The sequence below is a fragment of the Scyliorhinus torazame genome, chromosome 17, assembly GCF_047496885.1.
Source record: "Scyliorhinus torazame isolate Kashiwa2021f chromosome 17, sScyTor2.1, whole genome shotgun sequence".
Taxonomy (NCBI): domain Eukaryota; kingdom Metazoa; phylum Chordata; class Chondrichthyes; order Carcharhiniformes; family Scyliorhinidae; genus Scyliorhinus; species Scyliorhinus torazame.
Window position 1 is genome coordinate 177,188,716 of NC_092723.1, and position 18,679 is coordinate 177,207,394.

Sequence of the window (18,679 nt, forward strand, 5' to 3'; positions counted from 1 at the left end):
GATGTGAAAACAAAAAGTTATTGGGGAGTTTCCAATACCCTCGACACAAAGGGAAATAATGCGATTTCTTGGCATGTGTATTTGATCGAACATTTGTGCCAAATATTTGCAGCGTGGTTGCTCCACTGATGGACTTGCTGAAGAAACGTCAAAAAATTCAGTGGACAGCGGCGTTTCAACAGGCATTTGAAGTCCGAAAGGCTGTGATAACCAATGCTCCTGTGTTGGAGAATTACAAGGGACTCTGTGATCAGATTGAACTAAAGTATCTGACTATAAAGAGAAATGCCGAGGCGTAGGGAAATGGATGGAACGTGCAGAGACCTTCTTGTCCAAAAAGACTGTCTTATCAAGGATTCCGGTTGGAGGAGGAAGAACTAAAATGGACTTATTATAATGTTTGCGTGTTTTGTTTTGTTAAAAAAACGTAAATTCACTGTCAATATTTCTTAAAGGAAAGTAAAAAGGTGAAAAATGAAACCATCCTGAAGTTGATGGTTTATTTTTTTTTCTTGCGGGGAGGTGTCATGTGAGAGTACCTTTTAAGAAATGGGTGTTTATCAAATAGCTGCAGTGATGTCAGTGTGGGTAGAGCTGGGCTGTCTGTCTGCTTTACTTTCGCTTTGAGCTAGCAGCTACAGGGTGTGTTTGGTTTTGTTTTGCAGATTGGGAGCTGCATCCAGCAAAACCAGGTGTCACTCTGATTTATTTCTGTGTGAAAGGAATGTCTTCAAATCACTTGCTAATTTAAAAGTAATAACTGCTTTCAGTAGAGAATTTAAGCCTGATCTCTGTTAAAGAGGGTATTTGTCTTATGGGTGTTGCAAGGAAAGATTAAGGGTTACTTCTAGAGTATTGTATTCTTTGGGGGGAGTGTTTGAGTTGATAGTTGCTGAGATGTTTCCTGTGTGTGTTTAAAAATGTTAACTGGATTCATAGAATAAACATTGTTTTTGTTTAAACATACTTTAGCTCTCTGTTGCACCGCACCTGTAAAGTAGGACCTTGTGCTTCCCCATAACCACCATCTATTCAAAGTTATGGGTCCGGTGAACTCTTATGACATGCTTTAGGGTTCTCTAAACCCTGGCCCGTAACACTGTTCCTTTACTGCCACTGAATCAATATCGTGGATCTCCCTCCCTAACAACACCATTTTTTAATTGGGCATCCTTTCATTTTGTAAGACAATGGATTGCGCTGTTGCGGTCAACTGCGTTAAACATCACCTGGTGCGGCTCAGGAGCCTCATTCTAGCAAGAGTTTTCTCTGCATTTGCTGCCGATTTTAAAAACAGCTAAAATTGCTTGTTAACAACACAGTGGATATACCTACACCACACAGACTACAGTAATTGAAGACAGTGGCTTACTGCGACCTTCTCAAAGGCAGATATGAATGGGCTTTTCCAGCAATGCCCAAAAACCATGACTGAATTTAAAAACAAATCTAAATTACCAAATCAAAAATGCTTAGGGATTATTGATGGGGTTATTTGGAATCCATTTGAATTTGGGTGCATGCTTAATACGATTGCAGGACAGACCCCAACAGTGACTCGGATACTGGACCGAAGACTGTGCAGAAAGATTTTTTTTTTTCCCCTCAGGAATGATTGCATGAAGAAATTGGGATTTGGTATTTTAAAACCACTTTAATATTAGAGTACAAACATAAACTATTTAACTTCACACTCACAAAGAACAGCTTACAATTACCACGTAACACTACGCAATTCCCCATTAAATAACAAGAAAATAAACATTCAGCTCTCAAACCATCAGGGCATAGAGTACTACTTGCTTTGCAGAACAGATTTGGCCCCGGTTAGAACCCCTGCAGACTCTGGCTCAGTGTCTTCAAATAGCTGCTTCAACTGGGTTGTTTCAGCCTTCTCCTTGTCTTACATAGAACATAGAATTTACAGTACAGAAGGAGGCAATTCGGCCCATCGAGTCTGCACAGGCCCTTGGAAAGAGCACCCCACCTAAGCCCACAACTCTGCCCCATACCCGTAACCCAGCAACCCCACCCAACCCCTTTAGTCACCTAAGGGCAATTTATCATGACCAATCCACCTAACCTGCACGTCTTTGGACTGTGGGAGGAAACCGGAGCTCCCGGAGGAAACCCACGCAGACACTAGAAGAAGGTGCAGACTCTGCACAGACAGTGACCCAAGCCAGGAATCGACCCTGGAGCTGTGAAGCGACAATGCTAACCACTGTGCTACGGTGCCGCCCCGTCTTCAGCCAAGACTGCTCTGCTTTTAAATATTATTACTCTTTTTTTTTTAAGCCTCCTACTGTGGGAGAATTGTTTTTACTTGTGTTCAAAACGAGGGTTGCCAGATCATACTTCAACTCTTTTCTCCCAAAGGCTTTCGGAAAAATCTCACTCTGAATCTCTTAGTTCCATCCCAGCCATGACATCATCTTCCCAAGCTGAAACCAATTCACTTTCCAGGGACTGAAAGCACATTAATTCCCCAGGGACTGTCCACAGTTAAATCACAGTGCATTAGCCCAGGCTGACAAATTCAGTCCTCTTGGTCAGTTTCACCTTTTCGCTCCTCAAAGCACCCAGGCTTACAAAACAGATTTTTTTTTTTTTTTTTAAACATGACCACCGCAGTTAAACACCGTATAACATGAGGCTTTTAACCCCTGCATTGTCCCAATATTTAGAATCCATTATTCCTAAACTCCTCCATTTGTCACAGTGCTCCATGTAGTTATCTTATTCATCAAAGATATCTTGGGCACATGCTGAAAATTTGCACAATTAGTGCAATTCTACTGTTCTACAAATTGTTATATTGCACTCAGTATTATGAATACTGAAGATATTAATATAATCCAATTTGCTTTTTAAATATTGTAGATAATCAGATATGGATGTTACAAATATTGCTCCAAGGAAGATTTTCAGAGCAAAGAAAACACTAAGAGCAAGTGACCGCAAGCAGTGGGAAGCATTACACAGAAGGAGATCTCACAGTGGGAATGTCCAACCCTTTAAAGAATCTGATAATCAGGAAAACCATTTGCAGGACATGGATGCGGAATGTATCGATGGTAGCAAACCTGACAAACACTATATTTTAAGTCACGCGAAAAGCGAACTTCCAACACCTGAGCTAAGCCAGAGTTCAATTTATAGCAAAGATGATGTTAAGGGCGAGTCAAAAGCATTATCTGACACTTGTGTGGCTGAAAAACCTGTTGAGAATACCATTTTTAAAAATCAGGAAGACATTCAATCCAATGGTCACCTTGTTTGTTATCAGCAAAGGGAGCATCAGAATATTGGTTTGCTCAGAAAGGCTTTAAACTCTCCTTCGAAAGTTGCTGATCAAAACATAATTGCTACAAATGGTAATGCCATTCGCATTTCCTCGTATGTATTAACAGAAGACTTCAACAAAACTTCTAAAACCAATTCAACTAAGATTCCTGAACTACTGAACCGAAAGAACTATGTGAAGTCTATCAGTTTAGATGAGAAGTGGAATATTGAGCCAGTTCTTCGTATTATTGATGTTGAAGATCTTAAATTTGTTTCCTCCAACCCTAGTGATAAAACTAGTAACCTGAAGAAAATAAAGTATTCCATTGGTCCTATTTTAGAAAAGATGTCCAATGAGGCACCGGAGAACATGTGTAACGTGCATTTGTCCGCACCACGTGTTACTTTCAATGTAAATAACAAAGTTGAAGAAAATGTGCAAAATGGAATTCAAAATTCCTATATTTCAAAATGCCTTAAAGTAGAAGAGCAATCAGAGATTAATGGATCCAAATTTCTGACTGATTGTCAAGAAGGGATTGAATGCGGCCCAATTATACTAAAGGAGGTGAAAAGCTCTGGTGAGTAAACTGGAATTTTAGAATTCTATGGCTGGTGACGTTTAATTTCTCAAACATGAAAATGATAGTTTGTTTCTGTTAGTTGATTTTCTCATAAATGGAGGTAAAAACAAATTTCTCTTTCCATGAATGGCTCTTGTGGATTTTTCCAGCTGAAATGTCACTACTTTTGAGCCATGTGCAAATTGCCATAGGATAAATAGGATTAGGGAAATAAATTTGTGGCTCAAAGATAGGTGGGGGAGAAGTGGGTTCTCGTTCATGAGGCACTGGCACCAGTACTGCGGAAAGTGGGATCTGTACCATTGGGACAGTCTGCACCTGAACCTTACTAAGGCTGATGTTCAAGCGAGCCGCATAACAGGGAGGTGGAGAGAGCTTAAAACTAAATAATGCGGGGCAAGGGATCGAATTTGAGAAGATGTGGTATATCCAAAGTGTAGAGACAAGGCAAGAGAGATGGATATTGTTATAATTGGGAACAATTGACTTCCCCATGAACCTTGCAGAGTAAGGGGGCGGGGAGACTCTGAACAATGTCTAGTTTGATGTATAAAATGGCCAGTTAGGCACTGGCAAGGCAGATGCAGCTGGGATTTACCATGTGATGTATATAACAGTTATTGTAAACAAACTAAGTTTCTTTGGTAGCTTGGTGTGGACTCCTTCGTGGCCATATAAAACACACTTTAGGGAAATTTTAAACAGACCGTGACAGGAAGGGACAGAGTACAAATCTAAGGGTAAATCAGATAAGGAAAGATGTTGCAAAAATAATAAAAGGCTAAAACTCCAGGACCTGTATCTGATTGCATGTAGCATTCTAAACAAAACAGATGAAATTAATAAATATGATCTGATAACTATTACAGAGACATGGCCAAAGGATGACATAGATTGGGACCTGAATATTGAAGGATATGTGACATTTAGGATGGGCAGGAAGTTAAGAACCAGACGGGTGGAGGGATTAATGATGGTATTTATACAAGTGAGGTGGTTGGCCCAAGTTCAGGAAACCAGGATATAGAAGCAGTTTGGGTTGACCTGAGAAGTTATAAAGGAAAGAAGTCACTTGTGGGAGTACAGTACAGATAGGTTAAGTGTAACTATAGGACAGACAATAAATAAGAGAAAATGGTAGCTTGTCAGAAAAGTACTGCAATGATGGGGGATTTTAATCTACATATCGTTTGGGAAAAATCAGATGGACAAAGGTGGCATAAATGAAAAGTTAATTTATTGATAAGGGAAAAACTAGAGTACGAGAAAAAACTAGCCAATAATATAAAGATGGGCAGTAGAGTTTCTCTAGCTACTTAAATAAGGAAAGAGTTAACAAAGTGAGAATTGGTCCTATGGAATGTTTTTTTGGGGAATTGGAATGGATGTAGGGCTATTGCAGATTAATTAAATTGGTATTTTGCATCTGTCTTCAGTATAGAGGACACTGGTAACATCCCAGAAATAGCTGTGAATTAGGAGTTGAAGGAACTAAGGAAAATTACAATTAGGTAAGTGGTATTGAGCAAATTGTTGGGTCGATGGACTTCACCCTAAGATCTTGCAGGAAGTAGCAAATGAGATAATTGATGCATTGGTTTTAACTTTTTTTAATTCCTGAGATTCTGGGAAGGTTCCATTAGATTGGAAGATAGCAAATATAATTCCTTTTATTTAAGAATGGAGGGAAACAGAAAGCCGAAAACTAAGGCCAGTTAGCCGGAGATCTCTGAGGGAAAATATTAGAAGCCATTGTTAAAGATATTACAGCAGGGCATTTAGAAACATTTCGAGGCAATCAGGAAGAATCAACATGGTTTTGTGAAAGGGAAATCATGTTTAACCAGTTTATTGGCATTCTTTGAAGGAGTTACATGTGCTGTAGGGAACCAGTGGATGTACTACACCTGGATTTCTGGAAGGCATTTGATAAGGTGCCACAGCAAAGATTATTGCGAAAAATAAACACTCCTGGTGTATAGGGTAACATGTTGGCATGGATTGAAGATTGTCTAGCTAACAGGAACCATCGTTGGCATAGATGGGTCTTTTTCTGGTTGGTGGAGTGTGACGAGTGGTGTGCCACATGGATCAGTGCTGTGCCTCAACTTTTTCAGTTTATACAAATGACTTGGATGAAGGGACACAAAGATAGATAGGAAAGTAAATTGTGAAGAAAACATAAGGAGGCTATAAAAGGATCTAGATAGGTTAAGTGAGTGGACAAAGGTCTGGTTAATGGAGTATATATAATGTGGGCAAATGTGAAATTGTCCATTTTGGCAGGAAGAATAAAAAAAGCTTATTATCTAATTGGTGAGAGATTGCAGAATTCTGAGATGCAGAGGGGATCGGGGTGTCCTAGTGCATGAATCACAATTACTATTCGGGTACAGAAAGTAATTGGGAAAGTTAATTGAATGTTATAATTTATTATGAGGGGAATTGATTGCTAAGGTAGGGTGGTTCTGCTTCTGACCACATTTGGAGTATTGAGTACAGTATTGGTTTCCTTATTTAATGAAAGATGTAAATATGTTAGAAGCAGTTCAGAGAAGGTTTACTCGACCAATACCAGGAATGGGCAGGTTGCCTTGTGAAGAGAGGTTGGGTTTGTATCCACTAGAGTTTAGAAGAATAGGAGGTGACTCGATCAAAACTGCAGATCCTCAGGCGTATTGACAGGCTAGAAGTGGAGAGGATGTTTTCTCTTGTCAGAGTCGAGAACTGGGGTCACTTTAAAAATAACGAGGTGCTAATTTAAGACCGAGATTGAGAATGTTTTCCTCTTGAGTATCGTGAATTTTGACTCTCTTCCTCAAAAGGACGAAAACCGAGCCTTTGAATATTTGTTTTTTTTTTTTTTAAATTTATTATAACATAAATAGCACCCCAAACTCCCTGCCATTCCCCTCCCTGGCTGACATCTTAACTATCCTTGAAGGAGTCAATAAACAGCTTCCACCTCCCGGGCAAACCCGCCCCGCTGACCCCCTCAACAAACTTGATTTTTTTCCAGCCCTAAGGAATTCCGCGGGGTCACTCACCCACACCCCCGGCTTCGGCAATCCCGAGTCACTCCACTCCCATCAAAATCTGTCTCCGGGCTACCAGGGAGGCAAAGTCTAAAACGATGGCCTCTCGCCCCTGGTCTGCCGACACTCCGAAAATCGACACTTCTGGACTCGGGGCAACCTTCACTTTTAGCACCTCGGACATTACATCAGCGAATCCCTGCCAGAACCCCTACAGCTTCGGACATGCCCAAAACATGTGGACATGGTTCGTGGGCCTCCCATGCACAGCCCATACCTATCCTCCACCCCCTCTAAAGAACCTGCTGTTCCTGGCCACTGTCATTTGCGCCCTGTGGATTACTTTAAATTGAATAAGGCTAAGCCTAACACATGAAGAGGATGCATTCACTCTCCTGAAAGCCTCCTCCATTTCTCTCCCCAGTTCCTCCTCCCACTTCAGTTTAACTTCTCCCATGCACACCGATCCTCCCCCCACTATCCACTTCCTAACGATGGCTATATTCACTGCCCAGCAATATTTCATTACGTTTGGCAAGGCCAGTCTGTCCCCTCCTGCGTCCCCATTCTAACAGCACCATTGGATTGGATTAAATTGGTTTATTGTCACCTGTACCAAGGTACGTTAAAAGTATTGTTCTGTGTGCAGCTCAAACAGATCATTCCGGACGTGAAAAGAAAATACTAGTAGAGCAAACATGGCAGGGCAAACATAAAATACACAATGTAAATACATAAACACAAGCATCAGGTGGATCACACAGGAGTGTAGTACTGTTCAATAGAGAAGTGAAGAGATCCGATCAGTCCATAAGAGGACTTCTTTATCCGTGAAGCTTTCCCCACCCACACAAACCCCAAGATCAAAGCATAGATTTTTCTGAGAAACGCCTTTGGAATAAAGATCGGAAGGTTCTGGAAAACAAATAAGAACCTCTGGAGTACAGTCATTTTCATGGTCTGCCCCGCCAGTGCCAACGCAGCACGTCCAACCGCACCAAATTCAATTTGTGTAGTTGTACCTAAAGTTCATCCCCATCACTTTAAACCTCAGCCCAACCTCCTCTCCTGCCCCCTTGCCTGGATCGGAAAAACCTCACTCTTCCACATTTTAATTTGTATCCAGAAAACTGGCCAAATTCCTCTGAAATGTTCATTTAAACCCCCCCCCCCCCCCGATACCTCCCAGTAGTTTCGATATGTATGTGTAGAGCAGTAGATCATCCACGAAGAGTGAGGCCCTGTGCTCCACCCCCCCCCTTTCTAACTCCTTGACGGTCTATGCACCATTGCCAGTGGCTCTATCGGCAATGCATAAAACAACGGGAAGAGTGGGCATCCCTGCCTTGTCCCACGATGTAATACAAAATATCCCAAAGTCTCCCGATTTGTCTTTGCACTCGCTACCAGTGCCTTATGTAGCAACTGGACCCTATCCACAAACCCCTGCCCGAATCCGAAACGTCTCCGGACATCCCACAGATATTCCCATCTAACCGGTCAAAGACTTTCTCTGCGTCCATAGCGACCGCTACCTGCACATTTTGTCACTCCGAAGACATCTTTATCACGTTCACTAAGCGCCTAACTTTTGCCGACAAGATTGCCTCCCCTTTATAAACCCTGACTGATCCTCCCCTTTGTAAACCCCGACTGATCTTCGGCTATCGACCCCAGCACACAATCCTCAATCCATGAGCTTTGCCAACAGTTTCGCATCCACATTTAACAGCGATATCGGGTGGTAGGACCTGCACTGCTGCGGGTCTTAATCCATCTTCAAAATTAAGGATATCAAAGCCTGCGATAAAGTAGGAGGAAGCTCCCCCTTTTCCCTCACCTCATTGAATGCCCTTGCCAGCAGAGGCCCCAGATCCCCTGAAAACGTTTTATAAAACTCTACCGGGAACCATCTGGTCCTGGGGCCATCCCTAAACCCTCCATCACCCCCACCAGTCCAATGGTTGTCCCCAGCCCCTCTTCCAGGTCCTCCTCCACCTTGGGGAACTGCCGTATTTCCCCCTCCCCCAGCCAAAGGCTCCGCTTCATATAAACTCTTATGAAATTCCTCAAAAACCCCATTCACCCCCACTGGGTCCAAAACCACCCTTCCTCTCCCATCCTTCACTTTTGCGATCTCCCTCGTTGCTTCCTGAGTTGGTGAGGCAGCATCCTACTCGCCTTTCCCTATATTCATACACTGCCCCCCGGCTCCCTGTAACTGCCCCACCGACTTCCCCGTAGACACCAACCCGAACTCCATCTGGTGCTTCTGCCGTTCCTTCAACAACCCAACCTCCGGGGCTTCCGAGTACTTCCTATCCACCTGCAGGATCTCACGCACCAACCTAGCCATCTCTTGCCCGCTCCGTATTATCCCAGTATGCCCGGATCAATATAAACTCCCCCTGACCACTGCCTTAGATGCCACCCATATCGTTCAGCTTCACATAGCCCCAAATAGTGGCCCTCGCCTACTCTCACACCTCATCTGCTAGCAGCCCCACGTCCAGTCTCCACTGAGGGTGCTTGCCCACTCCACCCCGGGTGTGGTCCATCCGTTCCAGATGACTTATCCACCTTCAGACCATTCAGTTTCCCCAGAACCTTCTCCTTCGTAATGGTCACTGCACTCACCTTTGCCCCCTGGTTCTCCTGGAGTTCTGGCATCCACTGGTGTCTTCCACCGTGAAGACTCATGCAGAGTAACTATTCAGTTCGTCTGCTATTCTTTGTTTCCTATTATTACTTCTCCAGCCACATTTTCCAGTGGTCCAATGTCTATTTGTGCCTCTCTCTTACCTTTTTATATATTGAAAAAAACTCTTCTTATCTTCCTTTATATTACTAGCTAGCTTGCACTCCTATTTCATCTTCTCCCACCTTATTGCTTTTTTAGTTGTCCTCTGCTCGCTTTTGGCTTCCCAATCCACTGGCTTCCCGCTAATCCTCGCCCCCTTGTATGCTTTTTCTTTAGCTTTTATGCTGTCCTTGACATCCCTCGTCAGCCATTGATGCCTTGTCCTCCCCTTAGCATGTTTCCTCCTTGGGATGAATTTCTGTTGTGCCTACCTAATAACCCCCCAAAAAAAACGCCATTGCTGTTCCACTGTCTTCCCTGCTATGCTCCATTTTCCAATCAACTCTGGCCAGCTTCTCCCTCATGTCTTTGTAGTTACCCTTATTTAATTGTAATACCGTTGCATCTGATTGCAGCTTTTCCGCAGGGTAAATTCTATTGTATTGTGATCACTGCTCCAGAAGGGTTCCTTCACCTTAAGTTCCCTAATCAAGTCTGCCTCATTACACATCACCAAATCCAGAATTGCCTGTTCTCTAGTAGGCTCTGTCACAAGCTGCTCCAAAAAACCATCTCTTGGACATTCCATAAATTCCTTTTCTTGGGATCCACTACCAACCTGATTTTCCCAGGCCACTTATTGGGAAGCAACAATCCTTTCTACTACACAGCTACAGAGGATGCTCTGTCTTTTGGTAACATGGGAGCTCATGGGAATCACAGGCAACTCACTGCACAGTTCAATCTCTTCTATCGTTGTTCTGCCAGTTTTATTTGATAATGCTACTTCTCCTTCCATTGCCCTCCTCTTCCTCAGTCATAAAAGTTGAAATCGCAAGATAAATATGGATGAGCAAGACCATTTGTCTTGTTTGAGTCATGTGTTAATCCCTCTTTATGCAAGTAATTTTTTTAGACCTTTTTGTCTTGCATTGAAGGTATGCATTTTTGATCTTTTTTTGTGCTGATACTTGCCTATTAATATTTTCCTCCTGCCTTAGTGACCAGGACTACACAAGGCAGCCATGGTGTCATCTAAGCAGTTGGCTGTTCACTGTAACATAAAGATTCAGACCATCTGTATTTCCTAGTGGCCTAGCGGTTTGATAAGTGAAAAAGCAGTAGCCTGCAACCAAAACGCTACCATGATTTCCCTCCTGTTACCCTGATTCAGTCAGGTAAAAGGAGAGCTCAAAGACGCTCATCGAAAAAGAAAAACAATCAACTAGATCCCATGTGGGAGACTAATAAAGAAGGCAAATTCACATGGGATGCAGGGTAATTTAATTAAAAATTGGCTTAGTTATAGGAGACGGAGGGTGATGACAGACGGCTGTTTTAGTAACTGGAAGCCAATGTCCAGTGACGTACCACACAAATCTGTGTTGGGCCCACTATTATTCTTCATTTATATAAACATCATAGATGTTTATGTGGGAGAGGGATAGGATCAATAAGTTTGTAGGTGACACAAAGATTGACTGGGTGGTTAACTGAGGTTGAATGTCTTGGGTTTGTTTGGAAGGAATAATTTGACAAGGAAGTATTCAATAAAAGTCATGACACTGGGAAGTTCTGAGGAACAAACAGACTCTGGTGTGTTTGTCCATAGTTCTCTAGAGGCAGACGGGCAGGTTAATACGGTGTTAAGCATATGGGACACATGCCCTTTATCAATCAAGGCATAGATTGCAAAAGCAGTGAGGTCATGTTGGAGTTGCATAGAACACTGGTGAGGCCATAGCTGGAGGAGGCCACAGCTGGTGTACTGTGTGCAGCTCTGGGTATCACATTGTAGGAAGGATGTGATTGCACTGACGTGGGTGCAGAGGAGATTCACCAGGATGTTGTCTGGGATGGAACATTTAAGCTATGAAGAGAAGTTGGATAGACTTGGGTTGTTTTCGTTGGAGCAGAGGAGACTGAACTCGTTGAAGCAGAGAAGACCTGATCGAGGTATGCAAGAATATTTGGGGCATGGACAGGGTAGATGGGGAGAACTTGTTCCCCTTGATTGAAAGGTCAGTCACGAGTGGACACAAATTCAAGGTGAGGGGCAGGAGGTTTGTGGGGGGGGGGGGGGGGGGGGGGTGTGAGGGAGAGGGAGGCAAAACCTTTTACCCAGAGGGTGGTGACAGTCTGGAATGCACTGCCTGGGACGATAGTAGAAGCGGTTTGCCTCACATCCTTTAAAAAGTACCTGGATGAACACTTGGCACGTCATAACATTCAAGATTATGGGCCAAGTGCTGGTAAATGGGATTAGCTAGGTCAGGTGTTTTTCATGTGTCAGTGCAGACTTGATGGGCTGAAGGGCCTCTTCTGTGTGATTCTGTGAACATAACATGAGTTACTTTGAATTATTGATTTGGATAGACAAAATTAACGTTGACATCCCATTAATTTCGTAACATTGTTGCAGAATTCTGTTGCAAGCTAAAGTTCATCAAATAAACAAAGGGTAGATTTTTGACTTTGTTCAGGAACTGGAGCAGACATTTCAGCCTCTTGAGTCTGTTCATCATTCAATTGGACAATGGCTGTCCTGCGTCCTAATTCCATCCACCTACCTTGGCTCCATATGTTTCAGCGGGAGCACTGCGGAAGGAGGTTGCTGGGAGGTAAGTCAACCTTTAAAAGCACTTGTCTTTGCAGGGGCAGGCCAGTTGATTTCGGCGTGAGAACAGCTGGTGAGTCAGTTTCAGCGGGAGCATTGCGGAAGGAGGTTGCTGGGAGGTAAGTCAACCTTTAAAAGCACTTGTCTTTGCAGGGGCAGGCCAGTCGATTTCGGCGTGAGAACAGCTGGTGAGTCAGTTTCAGCGGGAGCATTGCGGAAGGAGGTTGCTGGGAGGTAAGTCAACCTTTAAAAGCACTTGTCTTTGCAGGGGCAGGCCAGTCGATTTCGGCGGGAGTGGAGCTGGCTGGTTAGTCAATTTCAGCAGGAGCTGAGTTTTTTTTTTTTAATTAGTTTTTTAGGCGGGAACAGGAAGTCGACCCGCGGACGTCTGGGAAGACCCTCACCAATAAATTCTGGTGGAGAGGAAACCCGAGACACTACACGTGTAGTGTCTCCCACCCACCCTCCTCCTCTAACCTAATAATAAAACCCATTGGTCTGTGGTAAGTACCATATTTTATTATATTATTATTTTTTATAAAAATTTAATTTTATTAAAAGCCAGATCTTGGTAGAAAGTTAGAGGAATGGCAGGGAAGGGAGTGCAATGTTCCTCCTGCAGGATGTTTGAGGTGAGGGATGCAGTTAGTGTCCCTGCTGATTTTACCTGCAGGAAGTGCTGCCATCTCCAGCTCCTCCAAGACCGAGTTAGGGAACTGGAGCTGGAGTTGGAAGAACTTCGGATCATTCGGGAGGCAGAAGGGGTCATAGATAGCAGCTTCAGGGAATTAGTTACACCAAAGTTTGGAGATAGGTGGGTAACTGTAAGAGGGACTGGGAAAAAGCAGTTAGTGCAGGGATCCCCTGCGGTCGTTCCCCTGAGAAACAAGTATACCGCTTTGGATATTTGTGGGGGGGGGACTTACCAGGGGTAAGCCATGGGGTACGGGCCTCTGGCACGGAGTCTGTCCCTGTTGCTCAGAAGGGAAGGGGGGAGAGGAGCAGAGCATTAGTAATTGGGGACTCTATAGTCAGGGGCACAGATAGGAGATTTTGTGGGAGCGTGAGAGACTCACGTTTGGTATGTTGCCTCCCAGGTGCAAGGGTACGTGATGTCTCGGATCGTGTTTTACGGGTCCTTAGGTGGGAGGGGGAGCAGCCCCAAGTCGTGGTCCACATTGGCACTAACGACATAGGTAGGAAAGGGGACAAGGATGTCAGGCAGGCTTTCAGGGAGCTAGGATGGAAGCTCAGAACTAGAACAAACAGAGTTGTTATCTCTGGGTTGTTGCCCGTGCCACGTGATAGTGAGATGAGGAATAGGGAGAGAGAGCATTTAAACACGTGGCTACAGGGATGGTGCAGGCGGGAGGGATTCAGATTTTTGGATAACTGGGGCTCTTTCTGGGGAAGGTGGGACCTCTACAGACAGGATGGTCTACATCTGAACCTGAGGGGCACAAATATCCTGGGGGGAAGGTGGGACCTCTACAGACAGGATGGTCTACATCTGAACCTGAGGGGCACAAATATCCTGGGGGGGAGATTTGTTAGTGCTCTTTGGGGGGGTTTAAACTAATGCAGCAGGGGCATGGGAACCTGGATTGTAGTTTTAGGGTAAGGGAGAATGAGAGTATAGAGGTCAGGAGCACAGATTTGACGTCGCAGGAGGGGGCCAGTGTTCAGGTAGGTGGTTTGAAGTGTGTCTACTTCAATGCCAGGAGTATACGAAACAAGGTAGGGGAACTGGCAGCATGGGTTGGTACCTGGGACTTCGATGTTGTGGCCATTTCGGAGACATGGATAGAGCAGGGACAGGAATGGATGTTGCAGGTTCCGGGGTTTAGGTGTTTTAGTAAGCTCAGAGAAGGAGGCAAAAGAGGGGGAGGTGTGGCGCTGCTAGTCAAGAGCAGTATTACGGTGGCGGAGAGGATGCTAGATGGGGACTCTTCTTCCGAGGTAGTATGGGCTGAAGTTAGAAACAGGAAAGGGGAGGTCACCCTGTTGGGAGTTTTTTATAGGCCTCCTAATAGTTCTAGGGATGTAGAGGAAAGGATGGCGAAGATGATTCTGGATATGAGCGAAAGTAACAGGGTAGTTATTATGGGAGACTTTAACTTTCCAAATATTGACTGGAAAAGATATAGTTCGAGTACAATAGATGGGTCGTTTTTTGTACAGTGTGTGCAGGAGGGTTTCCTGAAACAATATGTTGACAGGCCAACAAGAGGCGAGGCCACGTTGGATTTGGTTTTGGGTAATGAACCAGGCCAGGTGTTGGATTTGGAGGTAGGAGAGCACTTTGGGGACAGTGACCACAATTCGGTGACGTTTACGTTAATGATGGAAAGGGATAAGTATACACCGCAGGGCAAGAGTTATAGCTGGGGGAAGGGCAATTATGATGCCATTAGACGTGACTTGGGGGGGGATAAGGTGGAGAAGTAGGCTGCAAGTGTTGGGCACACTGGATAAGTGGGGCTTGTTCAAGGATCAGCTACTGCGTGTTCTTGATAAGTATGTACCGGTCAGACAGGGAGGAAGGCGTCGAGCGAGGGAACCGTGGTTTACCAAGGAAGTGGAATCTCTTGTTAAGAGGAAGAAGGAGGCCTATGTGAAGATGAGGTGTGAAGTTTCAGTTGGGGCGATGGATAGTTACAAGGTAGCGAGGAAGGATCTAAAGAGAGAGCTAAGACGAGCAAGGAGGGGACATGAGAAGTATTTGGCAGGAAGGATCAAGGAAAACCCAAAAGCTTTCTATAGGTATGTCAGGAATAAGCGAATGACTAGGGAAAGAGTAGGACCAATCAAGGACAGGGATGGGAAATTGTGTGTGGAGTCTGAAGAGATAGGCGAGATACTAAATGAATATTTTTCGTCAGTATTCACTCAGGAAAAAGATAATGTTGTGGAGGAGAATGCTGAGCCCCAGGCTAATAGAATAGATGGCATTGAGGTACGTAGGGAAGAGGTGTTGGCAATTCTGGACAGGCTGAAAATAGATAAGTCCCTGGGACCTGATGGGATTTATCCTAGGATTCTCTGGGAGGCCAGGGAAGAGATTGCTGGACCTTTGGCTTTGATTTTTATGTCATCATTGGCTACAGGAATAGTGCCAGAGGACTGGAGGACAGCAAATGTGGTCCCTTTGTTCAAAAAGGGGAGCAGAGACAACCCCGGCAACTATAGACCGGTGAGCCTCACGTCTGTAGTGGGTAAAGTCTTGGAGGGGATTATAAGAGACAAGATTTATAATCATCTAGATAAGAATAATATGATCAGGGATAGTCAGCATGGCTTTGTGAAGGGTAGGTCATGCCTCTCAAACCTTATTGAGTTCTTTGAGAAGGTGACTGAACAGGTAGACGAGGGTAGAGCAGTTGATGTGGTGTATATGGATTTCAGCAAAGCGTTTGATAAGGTTCCCCACGGTAGGCTATTGCAAAAAATACGGAGGCTGGGGATTGAGGGTGATTTAGAGATGTGGATCAGAAATTGGCTAGCTGAAAGAAGACAGAGGGTGGTGGTTGATGGGAAATGTTCAGAATGGAGTACAGTCACAAGTGGAGTACCACAAGGATCTGTTCTGGGGCCGTTGCTGTTTGTCATTTTTATCAATGACCTAGAGGAAGGCGCAGAAGGGTGGGTGAGTAAATTTGCAGACGATACTAAAGTCGGTGGTGTTGTCGATAGTGTGGAAGGATGTAGCAGGTTACAGAGGGATATAGATAAGCTGCAGAGCTGGGCTGAGAGGTGGCAAATGGAGTTTAATGTAGAGAAGTGTGAGGTGATTCACTTTGGAAGGAATAACAGGAATGCGGAATATTTGGCTACTGGTAAAGTTCTTGAAAGTGTGGATGAGCAGAGGGATCTAGGTGTCCATGTACATAGATCCCTGAAAGTTGCCACCCAGGTTGATAGGGTTGTGAAGAAGGCCTATGGAGTGTTGGCCTTTATTGGTAGAGGGATTGAGTTCCGGAGTCGGGAGGTCATGTTGCAGCTGTACAGAACTCTGGTACGGCCGCATTTGGAGTATTGCGTACAGTTCTGGTCACCGCATTATAGGAAGGACGTGGAGGCTTTGGAGCGGGTGCAGAGGAGATTTACCAGGATGTTGCCTGGTATGGAGGGAAAATCTTATGAGGAAAGGCTGATGGACTTGAGGTTGTTTTCGTTGGAGAGAAGAAGGTTAAGAGGAGACTTAATAGAGGCATACAAAATGATCAGGGGGTTGGATAGGGTGGACAGTGAGAGCCTTCTCCCGCGGATGGATATGGCTGGCACGAGGGGACATAACTTTAAACTGAGGGGTAATAGATATAGGACAGAGGTCAGAGGTAGGTTCTTTACGCAAAGAGTAGTGAGGCCGTGGAATGCCCTACCTGCTACAGTAGTGAACTCTCCAACATTGAGGGCATTTAAAAGTTTATTGGATAAACATATGGATGATAATGGCATAGTGTAGGTTAGATGGCTTTTGTTTCGGTGCAACATCATGGGCCGAAGGGCCTGTCCTGCGCTGTATTGTTCTATGTTCTATGTCTTCATACAGCTATTGATCTTGAAATTAAAATTATTAACTTAATCTAGCATCTTTTTTTTTTTTGGAAACATTTCCACACTTAACACCCGTGTGTGAAGAGTATGCTAGATTCTCCCTTGAATGGCTTCTTTCCCTTTTTCTTGGACTCCTACACAAGCAGAAACCGTTTACAAACAATTACTTTTAAAATCCTCAAGACATCATCAAAGCACCCTTAAAACCTTGTATATTCCATGGGATTCAAGCCTAGCCTCTCCTCATAATCTCATCCTTGGGGGTCCCAGTTTTGGTGAATCTGCGCTAATCTTTCAAAGCCAATATAGCCTTTCTAAGGTGTGTTACTAGTAGTAGCACTCCTCCAGGTGTCGGGTGAGATATCCTGACTCCTCCCGCCAGCAGGATCATCTTGTACGGCCGAGTCAACAGAGATTTGAATAGCTAGAAAATTTGGGCTGTAGGATGCGGTTTTGTGGCTGCATTGCACTCGAGCAAGAGCACAACGTGACCGATAGGTCCCCGGAGAGGCCTCTCTCGGGCTTTCCAGCAGCCTTCACGCCTCGCAGGATCTACCCAAGTCCTGCAAGGCGTCGGAACCTGAAGCACGGCCAAAAAGGCGCGTGACCAAACGGCGCATTCCAAAGTAGGATTCAAACCTACATAGATGAGCTTATCTGGGATCTACTGGCCTCCTGGGATCTACCAGCCTTCCCAGGGAGGCTGCAGCCGTGCGCCTTTCAGTTCTGGTCCACACAAATGTTGTCCAGGTGGAAAGTCAACTGGGAGGGGGGGGGGGTCTCCTGGGCCATCGGAGGCCCGTGGGAGGGACAATGGATAGTGTAGGGTGGTCCCCTGGACTTCCCCCACTGCCCAGCTGGTGAGGTGCCTGGATGGCACTGCCAAGTTGCAGCAGCACTGTCAGGGTGGCAGTGCAACAGTGCCCAGGTGGTACAGCCAAGGATCAGGGCCTGAGGGGGGCCATGGCCATGAAAGGTGGGGAGGGGGGGAGAAAGAGTACATGGCAGGTAAATAAGGGCCTCTGGGAGATTGGTGTGGGGGTGATGGATAAGGGTCCAGGAGGGACAGACCTGAAGAGGGCTGACCCCATAACGGGATGTCCTCACTTGGCGAGGGTGTAGGGTAGTGCCCATGAGTGGGGGGGGTCACCTTGCACATGGGTATGGAGGACATGCAATCGAGATCGGGGCACCCTATCAAAACGACGGCCCAATCTGAGTTCAGCTTCCCAGTACTGAAAAAAATGGTATGTGTGGGCTAAACTGGTGAGAAACACCCCAGGACCCAAAAAAGTGACTTGAGTGTCGTTGATAGCGGTGGGGAACATGCCAGCAGAGCTAACTGCGAAAATCCCTGAAAAACCCGCCACAAATGAACTTAAGACATTTTTCAAATTTAATTTTGCCCCAAGACTCTAAATGTAGTTTACCTAAAGTTGTAGAACTTCCTCCTCCTTAGTTTCTAGCTGACATTCTGTTAGATTACATTTTTGTACCCAATTACTCTTTAATGATATGTGTATATGGACTCCTAAATCCTTTTAACCTCGGCAGTTCTCAACTTTTCACCATTGAAAAACTCTGACTTATTCTTCTTGTGTCCAAAATTGATTATTTTGGCCTGCATTTTAATCCATCCGTCACAGTTGGATGCAGAATTTCTTGTAATTTGGCACTGTGTACCAAACATTACTACAGCACTATTAAGTATTCCCAACTGGATACTACGCACAGAGGTCAGCAACATAAATTTTCAGAATTTCATCAAATGAGAACAGTGGCAAAAGAGTCTGGACTG

The 18,679-nt window shown here is 44.7% G+C and overlaps 1 protein-coding gene across 1 annotated transcript in view; it reads left to right on the plus strand.

Moving 5' to 3' along the window:
- The window catches only part of atf7ip2 (activating transcription factor 7 interacting protein 2), a 144,840-nt gene that overhangs the window by 11,781 nt on the left and 114,380 nt on the right, over positions 1 to 18,679 (plus strand). Inside the window, exon 2 of the mRNA XM_072479815.1 lies at positions 2,884 to 3,869. Within this exon, the coding sequence (XP_072335916.1) occupies positions 2,894 to 3,869 (976 nt within the window). The 5' untranslated portion in view covers positions 2,884 to 2,893. The remainder of the gene's footprint in view (positions 1 to 2,883; positions 3,870 to 18,679) is intronic.